The 16,597-nt window shown below is 48.4% G+C and overlaps 1 protein-coding gene across 1 annotated transcript in view; it reads right to left on the reverse strand.

Moving 5' to 3' along the window:
• PTDSS1 (phosphatidylserine synthase 1) overlaps positions 1 to 16,597 on the reverse strand; it is a 150,483-nt gene that overhangs the window by 98,077 nt on the left and 35,809 nt on the right. The window contains exons 4-5 of the mRNA XM_033933165.1: positions 13,836 to 13,960; positions 654 to 812 (exon numbers count right to left, since the gene is read on the reverse strand). Coding sequence (XP_033789056.1) covers positions 654 to 812; positions 13,836 to 13,960 — 284 coding nt within the window. The remainder of the gene's footprint in view (positions 1 to 653; positions 813 to 13,835; positions 13,961 to 16,597) is intronic.

A 16,597-nucleotide genomic window follows, 5' to 3' on the forward strand; every position in this document is an offset into this window, starting at 1 on the left:
TCACCAGGTCGTGCATGTGCAAGGCCGGAGGGTTAGGACATTGATGGGAAGATAGGACTTCGATGAGAAACCTAGGGGGCAAGGGGGCCCCTTCTGGTGATTAAGGCAGGTCATTTATTTATTTTATTTATTTATTTATTTAGATTTTTATCCCGTTCTCCCAGTAGCTCAGAACGGTCTACAGATAAACATACACAATGGAGAGTAATTAGACAAATAAGATGTTCTATAGGTTAAATGTTTGGACATACAGGACTGCGAAGTAGTTAAATACAGGGAGTATACAGTAAATTAAGAGTAGAGTTTAAGTATATGTAGTTTAGTTTAGTATCAGTCGTTTAGTTTGGTATGAGTAGTTTAGTTTAGTACAAGTCATGACCTGTTGGGCCGCCGTGGGGGCAGACTGCTGGGCGGGATGGACCTCTGGTCTGACCCGGCAGAGGCACTGCTTATGTTCTTATAATGGCACAACCCACAGTACAATAATGTTCATTGTTTTTCACTACATTGTTTCTAACTGCTATAAAGATCACTTCTAGGTGCAGATGCCAGCCTAAGCGCCGTCCCCTAACTCTCCCAGAGACAGAATGGTTGTTAAGCACAGATCCTGTTGCTGTTCTGTTCAACTGATATCCCAGCAGTTCTGAACCTACCTCTGTGACCTCCCAGGTGATGCTTATTGTCCAGCACAGCCCATAGCTCCGGATCAGGAGAGCCTTCATGGCCCAGCCCCAAAAGTGCCCAAATGCAAATATGTCAAAATGGCTGAGGATCCTCTCCCAGGTGATTACATGGCAGTTAATTGCATACTCCTGTGAGAAACAAGAAAAAGTTGCTATAGAAGGCATTCATGTTCACATCAGTTGAATAATGAGCCTCTCTGTCATGGCTTACCTAAGAAAAACTCTTGGGGAGATGGAGGAATTGACTCATTTAAAACCTACATTAACACATCACTTCAAAAAGGCACCCTTTGTTATCCTAGGGCATACTTTATCATCTAATACATTTGTATACCACTCTTTAAGTAATAAAGCCATTCATAGTGTTAGCTTTGTTTGCAGCTAACAATAAAAAGCAAAACCCAAAAATTTTAAAAAGTTTAGAAATAAAACAAAACATGGCAACAGCTATCACAACCAGCAGAAATTAAAAAAAGTTTGGCCTATTCAAACCTCAACTAAAATTTATAGCTGTTACTCACACCACTCTTTATGCTTAAATCAAACCATACTTTCATAACACCTTTACAAATTCTTGAATCAGGATTTACAATCCTTCTCATCATTGGTTTTTAAGGCTTCATGTACTTCAATTTGATTCATTTGTTAGGGGGGGAAAAAAGGTTTTTAAATGGATCCTATTCTAAACCAGTGCTTATCAATCTTTTTGTGGCCATGACACCATGATTGCATCCAAACGAAGCTCTGATTCCGCTCCTCCCCCCAAAGGTAAAGAATAAAATGATGTACCCGTGGAATGGTCACCCAGATCATGACCCTGAATGCAAGTTTTGTGATCCCCATTTGGTATCCTAACCCACAGTTTGGGAAGTTCTGTCCTAAATATAGCAGGCAATCTATCCCAAAAACAGTGTGGTGACTGAGGTGGTTCTGATCCGACTCCAATTCAAATGCTTATCCTTCAAAGCAATGACCTTCAGAAAACCACCTTGGCTAGATCCTGAAGACTAACAGGGGCTGTACCATTATAGGTAGTTAACCAATAGGAAAAGTCCAAAAGCCAAATTCTGCAAAATTAAAAAGTGCTCTGAATTTAACAGGTAATCAAGTTGTTGCAGCAAATCCCCTGGTATTAGTCTGTTAACCACATGTGCAGATAAGGTTTGACAGAAAGCAGGTTTAATAACCTAACCGGGAGGTTACTAAGAGATAAGGAGAAATTAGGTTCTTACCTGCTAATTTTCTTTCTTTTAGTCCCTCCAGACAGATACAGAATGGATGGGTTTACGTTCCTCTGCCAGCAGGTAGAGACTACTATTACTACTATTAATTATTTCTACAGCGCTACCAGACGTACACATTGACTTCTGGCAGCAGTACAAGTGGGCTGTGCAGTCCCATCTACAATCAGTCTGACAAACAGTCAAGCAGAAACTAACAAAGAACTTTATAACTGTGAATAAGAAACATACCAACTCCACTCTCACATGGAGAAGACAAATTAAGTGTCCGCATTGGACCTGGGAACACTGTTGGATACTGAATAGAACAAAAACCTTCAAAAATGTCCCCACAGTCTGCCAGCTAAACCAGACAAACCATATACTGCAGCTCTTATTATACTCCCCAAAAATCAAGACCAAAAAATACCACAGAAAAAAAACATACTCTTCGCAAAAACACCAAAGAAAACGACAGGGTGGGGGTCTGTGCCAGTCTGGAGGGACTAAGGGCTAGATGCACTAAAGTCAGCGATTATCGCTAAATCTGTTTTCACAGGTTTAGCTACGATTGCTATTATCGACCCGATTCATAAACACATGTTTTTCCCCTTGATCGCCCATTTTCTGATCTGGCCATGCAAATTAGCTAAAACCCCATGCAAAGTAGCCAAGCGATTGATGCACTTACATCACTTGGGAGGGGCTTAGGTTCCTCCCTCTGTATCTCATGTGATGCACAGGGCGGAGGCCTAAGGTCTGATTTGCTCATACGTCAGACCTCAGGCCCCTCCCTGTGCATCACATGGGATACAGAGGGATCACATGGTGCACCGACGAGAGGAAGGCCAGATGTTTTCCACAGTCAGGCCCTCGGAGCTGGAGGGAGCATACTTCCCTCCAGCTCTCATCTACCAAGATATAGGGGGTTTGGGGGAACATACGGTGGCACAAGGGAGTGGGCATCCCTCCTGCTTTTTTTTCTAGGAGGAAGGGGGAAGGTAGAAGATGGTTGGAGGGGGTTCGGTGGTGTGGGGGGTTCCAGGACTGGGTGGGGGAATGGTGCGGGAATATTCGGCCAGGAAGGAGGAAGTAGGCATCCCTTCTGCCATTTTTGCTTCCGTGGGGGGTCATTGGGAGGGCCATCAGCATGGGGGGGGGGGGCGTTAAATGGGGCAGATCATGCATGTGTAACACGTACATAACATCTAAGCCATTAAAAAAAGAAAAAGCTGCTTCCCAAGTCACTGCAGTTAGGGCTCTGCACATGTGTCAAATCGTTCACAGAGTGACTGATTTGTCGAATTTGCGTGCAAATCATTTGCATACAAACTTGTTAGCGCATCGATCGCTCTTCTGCAATCCAGTCGGTATTACTGACTGACTTTAGTGCATCTAGCCCTAAAAGAAAGAAAATAGCTTCCCTCCAGACTGGAACAGAAAGCACAGTTACTTACCGTAACAGGTGTTATCCAGGGACAGCAGGCATATATTCTCACATGTGGGTGACGTCATCTACGGAGCCCCAGCGCGGACAGCTTTTCAAGCAAACTTGCTAGAAGTTTCAAGTTTGCACACTGCACCACGCATGTGCATGCCTTCTCGCCCACTAGAGGGCGCATCCCACCTCGTGGTCCTCAGTTCCATAACTAGCAGAGAAGCCATCCCCGGGGAGGCGGGCGGGTTGTGAGAATATATGCCTGCTGTCCCTGGATAACACCTGTTACGGTAAGTAACTGTGCTTTATCCCAGGACAAGCAGGCATGATATTCTCACATGTGGGTGACCTCCAAGCCAACCAAAAAAGGGCAGGTGGGAGGATGGCAATTCAGGAAAACAGGTTACGCAACACCGACTGGCCAAACCGGCCGTCGCTTCTGGACAAAGTGTCCAGACAGTAATGAGAGGTGAACGTATGAACCGAAGACCAAGTGGCAGCTTTACATATGTCCTCCATAGGAGTGGATCGGAGGAAAGCAACCGAAGCTGCCATTGCTCGGACCTTATGCCCCGTGACTCGACCCGGGGGCGGAAGTCCAGCCTGAGCATAGCAAAAAGAAATACAAGCAGCTAACCAGTTAGACAGAGTGCGCTTGGAAACAGGATGCCCTAATCGATTAGGATCGAAGGACAAAAACAATTGAGGAACCTTCCTATGCGACCTGGTGCGTTGAAGGTAATATGCCAACGCCCTCTTACAGTCAAGCGTGTGAAGCGCCGTCTCGCCAGGATGGGAGTGGGGCTTAGAAAGAACACAGGAAGGACAATGGACTGATTGAGGTGGAAATCAGAGACAACTTTAGGCAAAAACTTAGGATGGGTGCAGAGAACCACCTTGTCATGATGGAAGACAGTGAAAGGAGGATCCGCAACCAAAGCTTGCAACTCCCCAATCCGCCTAGCGGATGTGAGGGCAATTAGAAAAATCACCTTCCAAGTCAGAAATTTCAAGAGAGACTTGTTAAGTGGCTCAAAAGGAGGTTTCATCAGGTGAGCTAAAACCACATTCAAATCCCACACGACTGAAGGAGGCTTAAGAGGGGGACAAACCCTGAGTAACCCTTTCATGAAGCGTGTCACCAAAGGATGGATCGACAGAGGACGCCCATCCAGATGTTGATGGAAAGCAGAAATAGCACTAAGATGAACACGCACAGAAGTGGTTTTCAAACCAGAGTGCGACAGGTGAAATAAATAGTCCAAAACCGAGGACACCGGAACCGAAACCGGATCCAGGTGAAAAGACGAACACCAGGTGGAAAACCTGGTCCATTTCTGCGAATAACAAAGCCTAGTCGAAATCTTGCGGGAGGCTTCCAACACCTCCCTCACAGATTGAGACAGATCAGGCGAAGTTAAGGAGCAAGAAACCAAGCTGTCAGGTGTAATGACTGCAGATTGGGATGCAACATGGATCCTTGACTCTGAGACAGCAGAGAAGGAAACACAGGCAGAAGAAGAGGCTCCCTGGTACTGAGCTGAAGCAGCAGGGAGAACCAGTGCTGACGCGGCCACCGAGGTGCAATGAGAATCATCGTGGCAGCGGACGATTTGAGATGTACTAACGTTCGCATGATCAGAGGAAAGGGAGGGAACGCATACAGGAACCTCCCTTCCCAATCGAGAAGGAAGGCATCGGCCTCCAGACGGTCCCGGGAGTACATCCGAGAACAATACAGGGGCAGTTTGCGGGTCTCCGGAGAGGCAAACAGATCCACCTGCGGCGTTCCCCAGCGAGCGAAAACCTCGCGCAGGACTCCGGAGTGTAGAGTCCACTCGTGCGGCTGCAGAAGTCGACTGAGTTTGTCTGCCAGACAGTTCTGTTCTCCCTGGATGTAAACCGCCCGAAGGAAGATGTTCCGGGAGACCGCCCACTCCCAAAGGCGAAGAGCCTCCGAGCAGAGGGGCCAAGAACCCATTCCACCCTGCTTGTTCACATAGTACATCGCCACTTGGTTGTCCGTGCGGACGAGGACTACCTGATTCTGCAATATGTGGACGAATGCTCGAACCGCCAGAAAGATGGCCCGAAGTTCTAGCACGTTGATGTGACACCGACGGTCCTCGGCAGACCACAGGCCCTGCGTTCGAAGACCGTCGAGGTGGGCTCCCCACGCGTACTCCGAGGAGTCTGTGGTCAGAACCTTGCAAAAAGGAGGGGTGAGAAACAGTAAACCCTTGGACAGATTTGAAGAGTCGGTCCACCAACGCAGCGATTTCCGCAAAAGCGGAGTCACCGCAATGAGACGAGACACCGGATCGCACTCCTGACGCCACTGGGAAGCTAGGGTCCACTGAGGCAACCTCAGGTGCAGCCTGGCGAACGGAGTGACGTGGACCGTCGACGCCATATGGCCGAGCAGCATCATCATGCGCTGGGCCGATACCACCGACAGTTGAGAGACCTGACGGCCCATCCGCACCAAGGCTTCCAACCGCTGGGGCGGGAGATACGAGCGCAGGCACACAGTGTCCAGCACTGCGCCTATAAATTGAAGAGACTGAGCCGGGCACAACTGTGATTTTGGAAAGTTTATCTCGAACCCGAGGCTCTGCAGGAAGGCAATAGACTGTCGGGTCGCTGAGATAACCCCCTCCCTGGTCGGGGCTTTGATGAGCCAATCGTCCAGGTAAGGGAACACATGAAGCCCACGAGACCTCAGGGCTGCCGCGACCACCACCATGCACTTCGTGAAGACTCGGGGGGACGAGGCCAGGCCGAAGGGCAGGACCCTGTACTGAAGGTGTAGATCTCCCACCTGGAATCGTAAAAATCTTCGGAAGGCGGGATGCACCGGAACATGGGTGTATGCTTCCCTCAAGTCGAGGGAGCACATCCAGTCCCCTCCCTCCAAGAGAGGATATAAAACCGGGAGAGACAGCATTCGAAACTTCTCCCGGACCAGGAATTTGTTGAGCTTCCTGAGGTCCAGTATGGGGCGTAGGTCCCCGGTCTTTTTTGGGACCAAAAAGTAACGGGAGTAAAACCCCGTACCCCGCTGGTCCTTGGAGACCGGTTCGACCGCCCGAAGCACCAACAGAGCCCTGGCCTCGGCCAGAAGGATCGGAAGTTGTGCTCGGTTGCAAGAGGCCACCCTTGGGGGATGATCCGGAGGCGAGGACACAAAGTTGAGCGAGTAGCCCTCGGAGACGGTCCGGAGCACCCAAGCGTCTGATGTTATCTCGGTCCATGCCATGTGGAAGAACCGAAGACGCCCCCCGATGGGAAGGAGTTCCTGTGATTTCGCGGAGGGGAACCCGCCCCGTCTGCTCAGCCCGTCAAAAAGAAGGCGCGGGTTTAGAAGGACCCTGCGCCGGGGCTTGGGTTTGTCCCCCTCTGCCTCGCTGAGACGGACGTCTCGGAGGCGGCCTTGAAAAAGCCGGAGTCGACTTCTGAGGGTATCGGCGCGGCGGAGGACGGAAAGGTTTCTGCTGCGGGGGCCTAGGTTTGGGGCGGACCAGGGATGCTAACGAGCGCTCCTGCTCCGACAACCGCTTGGTCGCCGCATCTAAGGACTCATCAAATAACTCGGACCCCACACAAGGCAAGTCTGCAAGATGTTCCTGCAGGTTTGGGTCCATATCGAGGGTGCGAAGCCAGGCCAGACGGCGCATGGCCACTGCGAAGGCCGACACCCTCGAAACCAGCTCAAATGCATCGTACACCGCATGAAAGAGGTACAACCGCAATTGAGACAGGTTGGACATAAACTTATCAAATCCTGCTCTTTGGGAGTCCGGTAAGGAGTCTCGATATTGAGGAAGGTCCTTCACCATGCCACGCAAATAGGAGGAAAAGGTGAAGGCATAATTTAGAACCCTGGTGGCCATCAGGGAATTTGAATAGAGGCGACGGCCAAACTTGTCCAGGGTCCGCCCCTCCCAGCCGGGTGGAACCGCCGCAGAAACCCGTGAGGGCTGTGATTTCTTAAGGGCAGACTCCACCAGAAGGGACTGGTGGGAGAGCTGCGCCTTTTCAAACCCTTTAGGGGGCACCGTCCTATACTTCGCTTCCATTTTAGAAGGCACAGACGTGACTGTAAGAGGGTTCGACAAATTCTTCAACCAGGTCTGCAGGAGGACTCTGTTGAGGGGGAGCCTAGGCACCTCCCTAGGAGGAGTGGGAAGGTCTTGCTCCTCCAAAAATTCTTTTGAATATTGGGAACCGACCATAAGGTCCAACCCCAGGGCTCGGGCCATGTCCTGAACAAAAGTGAAAAATGAGGACGGCCTGGCTGGAGGAGACGGGGTTCTCGACCTCCCCACCGAGGAGAGGGGAGAGGCCTCATGGGAATAATGAGGATCCCTGACCGACCCCGAGCCCCAGGATTCTCTTTCCAAGGCCCTCGAGGGGGAAGGAGAATTTCTTCGCCTCGAAGAACCCTTGGGTGAGGACCCCGGGGTCCGGGGGGCACTCTCCCACTTCCTCGGTGAGGCGGCACGGGAAGACTTCCCATGAGGTGATCGGAGGAGCCTCGGGTTGTCGAGGCGCAACTCCGATACCTGCAGCGCCTCGCCCCCGAGCGGCGAGGAACGATCGTGCCTCCGAGGCGAGCCCCGCGGGCGCTTCGACTTCCTCGATCGGCGCCCCGTCCGAGATCGCGTCGAGGGCGAGGCGTCCCGGGAAGACCTCGAGGAGGAAGAGGAGGAAATACGGCGCACTCTGCGAAACTTTTCCTTGGGCCGCACACTCCGCTCAGGCGGCCCCCCCGAGGTCGAGGTCGAGGGCACAGCCGGGGCCGAGGTTAAAGGGGCCACAGTACCCGAGACCGAGGCCACCGAGGCCGGGGCTCCCGAGGTCGAGGGCGCCGAGGCCGGGGCCTCCGAGGTCGAGGGCGCCCCGGCCGAGGCCTGCGAGGTCGAGGCCGCCGGAACCGCAGCTCGCTGCAACACTTCCAGGGCCCCCGACAGCTCCGATGAAATAAGAGCTCGGAGGAGGTCCTGAAAGGCCGGAATCCCCACGAAGGTCGGGAGTTCCGGGTCCGGAGCACACTCCCTGGAGGGCAACCTCGGTCTCGAGTATTCCCTCGGGGTGTGCGAAGCCGGGGTCCGAGGCGGGGCCGGGGTCGACCCACTCGCCTTAGCCGGAGCAGAGGATGGCTTCTTCGCTGACGGGGATGGAACAGAGGACTTACCCGAAGCCGGTTTTCCCGAGGACGCCTTCGAAGTCGAGGGCCGAGGCGAAGCCGAGGCTCCCGAGGACGCCGAGGCCGAGGTCAAGGCCGGGGCCGGGGCCGAGGCCGACGTCGAGGCCTTAGCCGGCGCGTCCACGGCGAACAATTCCGCCATTCTGGCCTTTCGGCGGCGGAGGGCTCTGGCCTGAAAAGTAGCACAGCGATCACACGAAGCTGTCGGATGATCCGGCCCGAGACAAACAATGCACCACCGGTGAGGGTCAGTGATGGAAAGTAACCTCTCACACCGGCTGCACTTCTTAAATCCCGTAACAGGACGGGACATCAACGGAAAAGGAGGCCGGGAACGACCGACGTCCCGCGGCCACGGCTGCCGGGAGCCCCCGGAGCCCAACGAAAAGAAAAATTTTTTTTTTTTTTTTTAAACGAAGGAAAAACACAAAAAAGAAAGGAGCACCGCGAATCGAACGAAAAAACGAAACGCGGCAGCAGAAAGGCAATACAAAACTGGAGCTCAAATCCACAGGGCTTTCTGGCTCCGCGGAAAAAAATTGAACTGAGGACCACGAGGTGGGATGCGCCCTCTAGTGGGCGAGAAGGCATGCACATGCGTGGTGCAGTGTGCAAACTTGAAACTTCTAGCAAGTTTGCTTGAAAAGCTGTCCGCGCTGGGGTTCCGTAGATGACGTCACCCACATGTGAGAATATCATGCCTGCTTGTCCTGGGATAATGGATGGTACGTACCAAAGCAATACCCATCATGGGTGGGACTCTTGAACCACCATCACAAGAACACGCTCACCGAACACCGCGTCCCAATGTGCCTGAATGTCCACACTGTAGAGGCGAACAAAGGAATGTAGAGAATACCAAATCACAGCTTTAAATTATTATTATTATTATTATTATTATTAGGATTTTATATACCGCCTATCAAGGTTATCTAAGCGGTTTTTACAATCAGGTACTCAAACATTTTCCCTCTCTGTCCCGGTGGGCTCACAATCTATCTAACGTACCTGGGGCTATGGAGGATTAAGTGACTTGCCCAGGGTCACAAGGAGCAGTGCGGGGTTTGAACCCACAACCCCAGGGTGCTGAGGCTGTAGATCCAACCACTGCGCCACACACTCCTCCAGAGGCACAAGAAAATTCTCAGCCCAAGAGGCTGCCTGATCCCAGGTGGAATGAGCTTTGCGAAAATCTGGAAGAGGATTCTTTTGAAGAAGGTACGCCAAAGCAATAGCCTCCTTGATCCAGCGCACATTAGTAGCCTTGGAAGCACCGTCCCCCTTATGAGGACCTGTTAAAAGGACAAAAAAGATGATCCAACTGACGGAACTCCTGGGTCCGCTGAACTAAGAGTGAAGAACCCTTCGGACATCCAATTTGGAGCAACTGTCTCTGCTTCAAAGAGCCCTCCCAATTACCCAAGACTGGAAGGACAATGGACTAGATGACATAAAAAGGTGAAACCATCTTTGGAAGACCCACTCCCTAGAGAACTCCAGAAGGGAGGCCTAACATGAAAAGGCCTCCAGTTCAGAAACGCATCTTATGGAAGTAATGGCCACCAGGAACACTGCCTTAAGAGTAAGGTCCTTCAACGTGTAGGAGGTGAGAGGCTCAAAAGGAGGACAAATGAGCATGGAAAGGATCAGATTAAGATCCCAGGATGGAACCGACGGACGAACAGGAGGCCAGAGCAATTTCACCACTCTCAAGAATCAAATCACATCTAGAGAAGAGGCCAAACGCCGACCATGCAACAGGTTGCGAAAAGAAGATAAAGACGCTATCTGAACCCCTAGGAAAGACCAGGCAAGGCCCCGCTCCAGAACATCCTGCAAAAACTCCAAGATGTGAGGCAAAGAAGCACAAAGGGGAACCACGCCACACACGGAACACCACTCCTCAAAGAGACATCAAATGCGCACATAAGTCCGAGAGGTGGAAAGTCCCTGAGAACCCAAGAGGATGGAGATCACCTTATCCGAATAGCCTTTCTTATTTAGGTGTTTCCTTTCAAGAACAAAGCCATAAAACAAAAGGGACCCGGACTGAACATGGGAATGGGCCTCTGAGTCAGATCAGGCGAGAGGGGTAGAGAAAGAGGATCTGTCACGAGAAGATGAACCAGATCTGTGTATGGTTAGAAGTTTTTGATTGCAGGTGGGCTGGAAGGGAAGATCTCGAGTGTGAGGAATCCACTACTGGAGAGAGTGATGGAGGTACATGGTGTCTTGGATTGGAGCAGATAGATGTCCCTTGGGTTAACAGGGTCCATTGTGGGACTCTGAAGTGGAGATGTGCCAAATGAGTGATGTGTACTATTGACTAGAGAATGAGGGAAGCCGAAGTTTGCCCGCAGGCCACGGAGATGCTACAGCCCAAATTGCCGCAGACACAGGAACAAAATTTTTTACCGCCTGCAAGAATGGTGAAAAGCTTTGTCCCCGTAGATAAAAGCAGCCCCTCCTTCGCTACCATTATTAACTGTTGACTCATCGTCCATGTTCCGGCGGCCATGTTGTCTTCTCTTCATTGCCGACTCGCGCCATTCTGCCATTAACTCCACCCCTATAGTGTACCGGCTCCCAATTGGGTCTTTGCCTCCCACTCAAACAGTGAGGGGACCAATTGCTACTGCCACACACGGTCTTGAAAAAACCATTTAATGGGTTGTACTTGTGGTGCAGCAGTAGCAAATCGGATTTTGGACGGAGCCACGAACAGGAGGACGGGTCGTTGGAGTGTAGTCAGACAGAAACTTCGTAGCTGGAACATGGAAGCAAAAGTCCTAAGGTAAAGCAGGCCTCAATTATAAAGCGTCCCCACACTTTCCTTCTGCTTGCCAGCCCAACGTTCGGTTGTTGGTGGTGGGGGTTCTTTGCTCTGGAGTCCGGTTGAGCTGATCTCAAGGGAAGCCCCAAACAGCTACGTCTGCAGCTTCGTGAAGTCTTGCCGACTCAGCTGATTGTGGATTTCCTTGCAATCAGCACAACCGGACTCTGGAGCAAAGAACCCTCATTCCCCCAACCTAAATCCAACTCCCTCTCTTGATCTGGTATCTTTTTCCTCTTTCTCTCTCTCTCCCTCCATCCTGCGTCCTACCAGATCACAAGTAATGCTGCCCAATTCATGACTGAATCGATTCACCAATTCAGATTGGCTGAATTGATTCAATTCGTTGAAAAAATTTTTTTTAAAAAATCAGACTCTCCAATTCAGGCTTTTTCTTGGGCTTTTCCTCTGCCGCAGATGGGGAAGAATGGAAGAAAGAGGAAGAGAATAGAGATGCCAGGCCCTGGGGAGGGGGAAGGAAGATTGAGAGAGACAGAAAGACCTGGAACAAAGGTGGGAGAAACCGTCCTGAAACAAAGGGGAAACAGAAGAGGGGGGTAGATGTTAAACTTGGGGGTGTCTAGAGGGAATAGAGAAAAAGAGAATGCAGAGAGGTGGAAAGATTCTCGACCAAGGAGGAAGGAAGGAAGGAGAGAGAGAGAGAGAGGCAGAGAAAGGCCTGGAAGAAAGGAGAACAAATGCTGGACTGGACATAATGGGAAGGAGGGGGGTTTTGCTGGACTATGGGAGGAACAGACAGAAGAGGCAGAGGGGGAGTGAGATCCTGAGGAAGATCATAACAGAGGAGGGAGAGAGAGGGAGACCTGGAACAAAGGTTGTAGTAATTAGTAGTATCTACTAGATACAAAGGGGAGATGACACTGGATGTAGTGAAAAATGGTAGGAAAAATGATTTTATTTTCAATTTAGTGATCAAAATGTGTCAGTTTTAAGAATTTATATTTGTTGTCTATATTTTTTCTATAGTTGTTTGAGGCTTGTATGGATGCTGCGGGGGATGGCTTCCAGTGCTCAAAATGCTGACTTTAAAGTCCCCATATGGGCCACCATATGTGATAGAGTGGGGCAGCTTGTCCAGGAGAAGGGTTGCACAGAAGGACAGACAGACCACACTCTGGGCATTCAAGAAAAAAAAACTTTAATTCCACAGTACTGCAGAGCCTATTTCTTAACAGGCTCCTCTAAGTTTGTGTTCTTCAAAAGAAAACAGTAGGCTTTTTCCCAGTCTTTTCCCAAACACAAGTCCCATTCTCCATAGGGCGTGACACGCCCCAAACAGTCTTTATTCTATGTGCAGGAAACAGGCAGACAGTTGGTCCCAAGTCTTAACCTTTTCCTATCGTGTGTCCTGGCTGACGGGACATTCCAAAAATGTTGTTGCTATCGTATGTCCCATGGCATGGGACATATAGTACACGACAGAAACACAAAATATTTGAATTTACAGACTTATGACTTATTTACATTATGTTTACAATAGCCGTAAATGATAAAGGTGAATAATACAAAACTTTGCTAAAATAATTACGATTGGAACCAGCGTAACGTAAAATTTATTACGATAGGAAAAGGTTAATAAGGCACTAGAACAAAGGTAGGGTTTTTTTTAAGTGGTAGAGTCTTACCTCCTACAAACTCTGTCTATGCCAGGCCCTTCAACCAGCTTCTCTAGCTCCTAGGTTCCCTCTAGCACACCTCTCCTCCTGGATCTGGCTCGGCCTTTTAAGTTCCCAAGTCACTTCCTGGTTTCCTACTGTTCTCCCCTCCCCCACTTCCTGGGAGAAACTCTTTCTCAGTGCTGCTGTGATTGTGAGCCAATTTAGCCAGGAGGGGGAGTGCCAGGTTTTCCTGAGGTTTATTCTGAGTTTGAGCAGCAGTGCCCAGCTGGGGAAGTGGCAGGGTTTCATACACTCTGTCACAAGCTCCAAGCAAAACACTTGGATAAAAAATAAACAGTTTGCAGAAATACACAAATTAAAAAAAAAAGAGAAAAGGGAAGCCTAAACTACTCTATCAAATCCATTATATAAAGCGAGATTCAAATCAAACTGTGTAAAAGAATTCAAGCCAAATAAAGAAATTTAAGAAAAGCACATTAAACCAACCACCATTCAAAAAAGGCAGACATGTTGAAAGGTTTCAACTGGGGCTGCTCTTGTCTTTCAGGCACAGCAAAGTCACTTACTGTGAACAAGTGAATTTTCAAAATAGAGATGTGTTTGCTTTTCACATTCTCTTTAGAATGCCATGAAGTCACATACTGTAATTTAATTCTCTCTCTCTCTTCTGATACTCACTATGATAACACAGGTCACTTTGGAAGACTTATCCAGCAATCGGTTTATGAAGGACAGAGGAAGACCTGCCTCATTCTAATGAAACATTTTAAAAAATTAACCAAATAAGCTGAAAGATGCTGGCAGTCACATACCATGATATCTGCCTCTCGTTTGGCATATCGAAGGTTAGGGTCCAACCAATACATCACTGCTTTTACTTGCTCAAGGTTCAGGAAAAGCAGGAAGACCAGAAACAGGAAATACAGGACACTGAGACCTACAGGAGACAGAACACTAGTGAGGAAATTACAGGTGCGTGGAAAAAGTCTATTTCAGTGGCCAACAAAAATGAAATAAAAGTGATATGACTAGTTAATACCAACACCCCTAGCTCACTACTAAATTTCAAGCATACCACCACCATAGCTTGAGGATCTGGGGTAGTCATGGTTGCCTCACAAAAACAGCAGCTCAACACATGAGATACCTCGATGTAAGCAGATGAATAAGTTTCTTAAAATAGTGACTATGTCATCTCAGTAGTGCTATTACATACACAGCAAGAGGCATCTTATTCCTAAGCAGGACTAATTTCTCAGGGAACAATTATTCCCCCACTTATTTTCAGATTTCAAAGCAGTAGGGGTGCTTTGCTCCATCCCCTCCCTCACAGATAGCTTGCAGAAAAGAAAAGAGAATGGGGAAGCCTGGAACAGAGCACAGAACAGTATCTCTGCTCCCTCATCCATCTTGTTCTTCTGTTGCTCCTGACCCTGATTTGCCTGTTCCTTTCCCCAGTTCCTCTTTCTTTTTTTCTAAAAATTAAGCCCTTCTCTTAAAGTGTTTGAGCTACATGTGATGTGTAGAAACCAGAAAGTCAGAATACCCCTAATCCCCATTGGATTTCATATGGCTTCTCTCCTCGAATATTCTCAAAAACAACTTTGTGGGCCTTTGGGTAGAAATTCATCCTGCCCACTTGTTAAATCAATAAAGTTCTTCATACAAATCTTAGCAGAATGTGCAAGCGGTCCACTGACTTTATTCAAACACTTGAGAGAAAAGCACATGTTGCCAATTTTTCATACTTGCAACCGAGGGTGAGACAAAAACTAAATTTCAAAAGAGGCAGCTGAATCGGCACTACCCAAACTATTATAAAAGTTAAAATGTAGGTGATGGAAGGCAAACTATCCATGTTGTTTAAAAATTTCAGCCAAAATAAAGTTTCACTAATTAGAAAATGGATTTACACAGTGACCTGTGTGAGAATTCACAGAAACAAAACTGATCTTAAACAGCATGATTTTCAAAAATGGGCTTTTTGAAAACTATCAACCCTGTGTGCTTGTTGCTCCACAATGTATAAACTTTTACCTGCAATTATGAAAGGCGCTTTTGTAAGTGGGGTTAGGCAGGGGACTGAAAAGCTACATACTTTTGTACTTTTAAAAGAAAAAAATTGGTCTTACCTGTTAATTTTCCTTGAGTCTTACCAGGTCAATTCAGAGCAAGTCCAGCAGACGGAGACAGAGAACAAGGAGTTGTGAGGGTACAGTCATCACACAGGGCCTGATTCACGAAACACACGCTCCAAATCCAGGCGAAGTGAGGCATGGTTTTGCCCGGAAGTGGCCTTAGACAGGCTTAAGTGTTGGTATGCGTCTCTGTAGATTTGAGACAGATGCCTCAAATGTAGGCCTGCAAATGCTGGCCTATATTTAAGGCATCTGTTAGGAAGTGTAGACACAATTCTGAATAGGATGCCGATTTGTGATTGACACACGATTGGCGGCTGTTTCTTAGACACCGATATTGGCGTCCTATACAGAATCAGGCCCACGGTGTCTCTGCAACAAAGCAAATGTAGATTTTCTCTAAAACTGTGTCTCTGAGAGGAATCCAAATTCTTGGCTGAAAACAGAACCATTTATCCAGGAGACTTTCTGAGGTCCAACCCCAAAGTAACAATAGCCCTTATTTTAGAAGCTTTATGTGTGTTTTGGACATCTGAAAACTAGCATTTAGGTATCCATATTGCATAGAAGTCCAAATCCCAATTTTATAACGTTGTGATACAGACATCTAAAACTAAATGAGAGAGAAGTAGTAGGCATACAAGTTCACTAGTAGATATTAGGGATATCCTGAAAATCTGACCTATTGACAGCCCATAAGGATTGAGAGTAAAGACCAAAGATAAGATTGGGGCAACATATCCAGTCCTATCACTTCCCTCAACTGAAGAATTGCCAACAAGTTGAAGACCAGGAGGCCTACTACCATCTGATGAGAGAGAAGGTGTCACCCTACTTCCTTGAATTCAGAAACTGCCTGCTCAGCAAGCCTACTTGCATATTCTGGGATCACACAATGTGAACTGCTGACAGATTAAAAATAACCTTCAACCCACCAAATCAGCAGAGAGGTCTCTTGTGTCACGTCATAGTCCTTTTGCCCCCTTGCTAGTTCATGTATACTACAGTTGTGGCATTGTTGGATTATGACCACTTTATCAAGTTTCAAGTTTCAAGTTTATTAGGATTTTATATACCGCCTATCAAGGTTATCTAAGCGGTTTTTTACAATCAGGTACTCAAGCATTTTCCCTCTCTGTCCCGGTGGGCTCACAATCTAGCTAACGTACCTGGGGCTATGGAGGATTAAGTGACTTGCCCAGGGTCACAAGGAGCAGCGCGGGGTTTGAACCCACAACCCCAGGGTGCTGAGGCTGTAGATCCAACCACTGCGCCACACACTACTCCTATCCTGAATTAGTCTCTAAAAGGCTTGAAGTGCTTTCCTTTTTTTTTTTTTTTTTTTTTTCTCAGTTCAATATTTTTATTAAGCTTTATGAAAAGATACAGTCCAAAAATGCATTCAGATACATGTACGACACCGGGATCTCGAAACT

Source organism: Geotrypetes seraphini, chromosome 2 (assembly GCF_902459505.1).
Source record: "Geotrypetes seraphini chromosome 2, aGeoSer1.1, whole genome shotgun sequence".
NCBI lineage: Eukaryota > Metazoa > Chordata > Amphibia > Gymnophiona > Dermophiidae > Geotrypetes > Geotrypetes seraphini.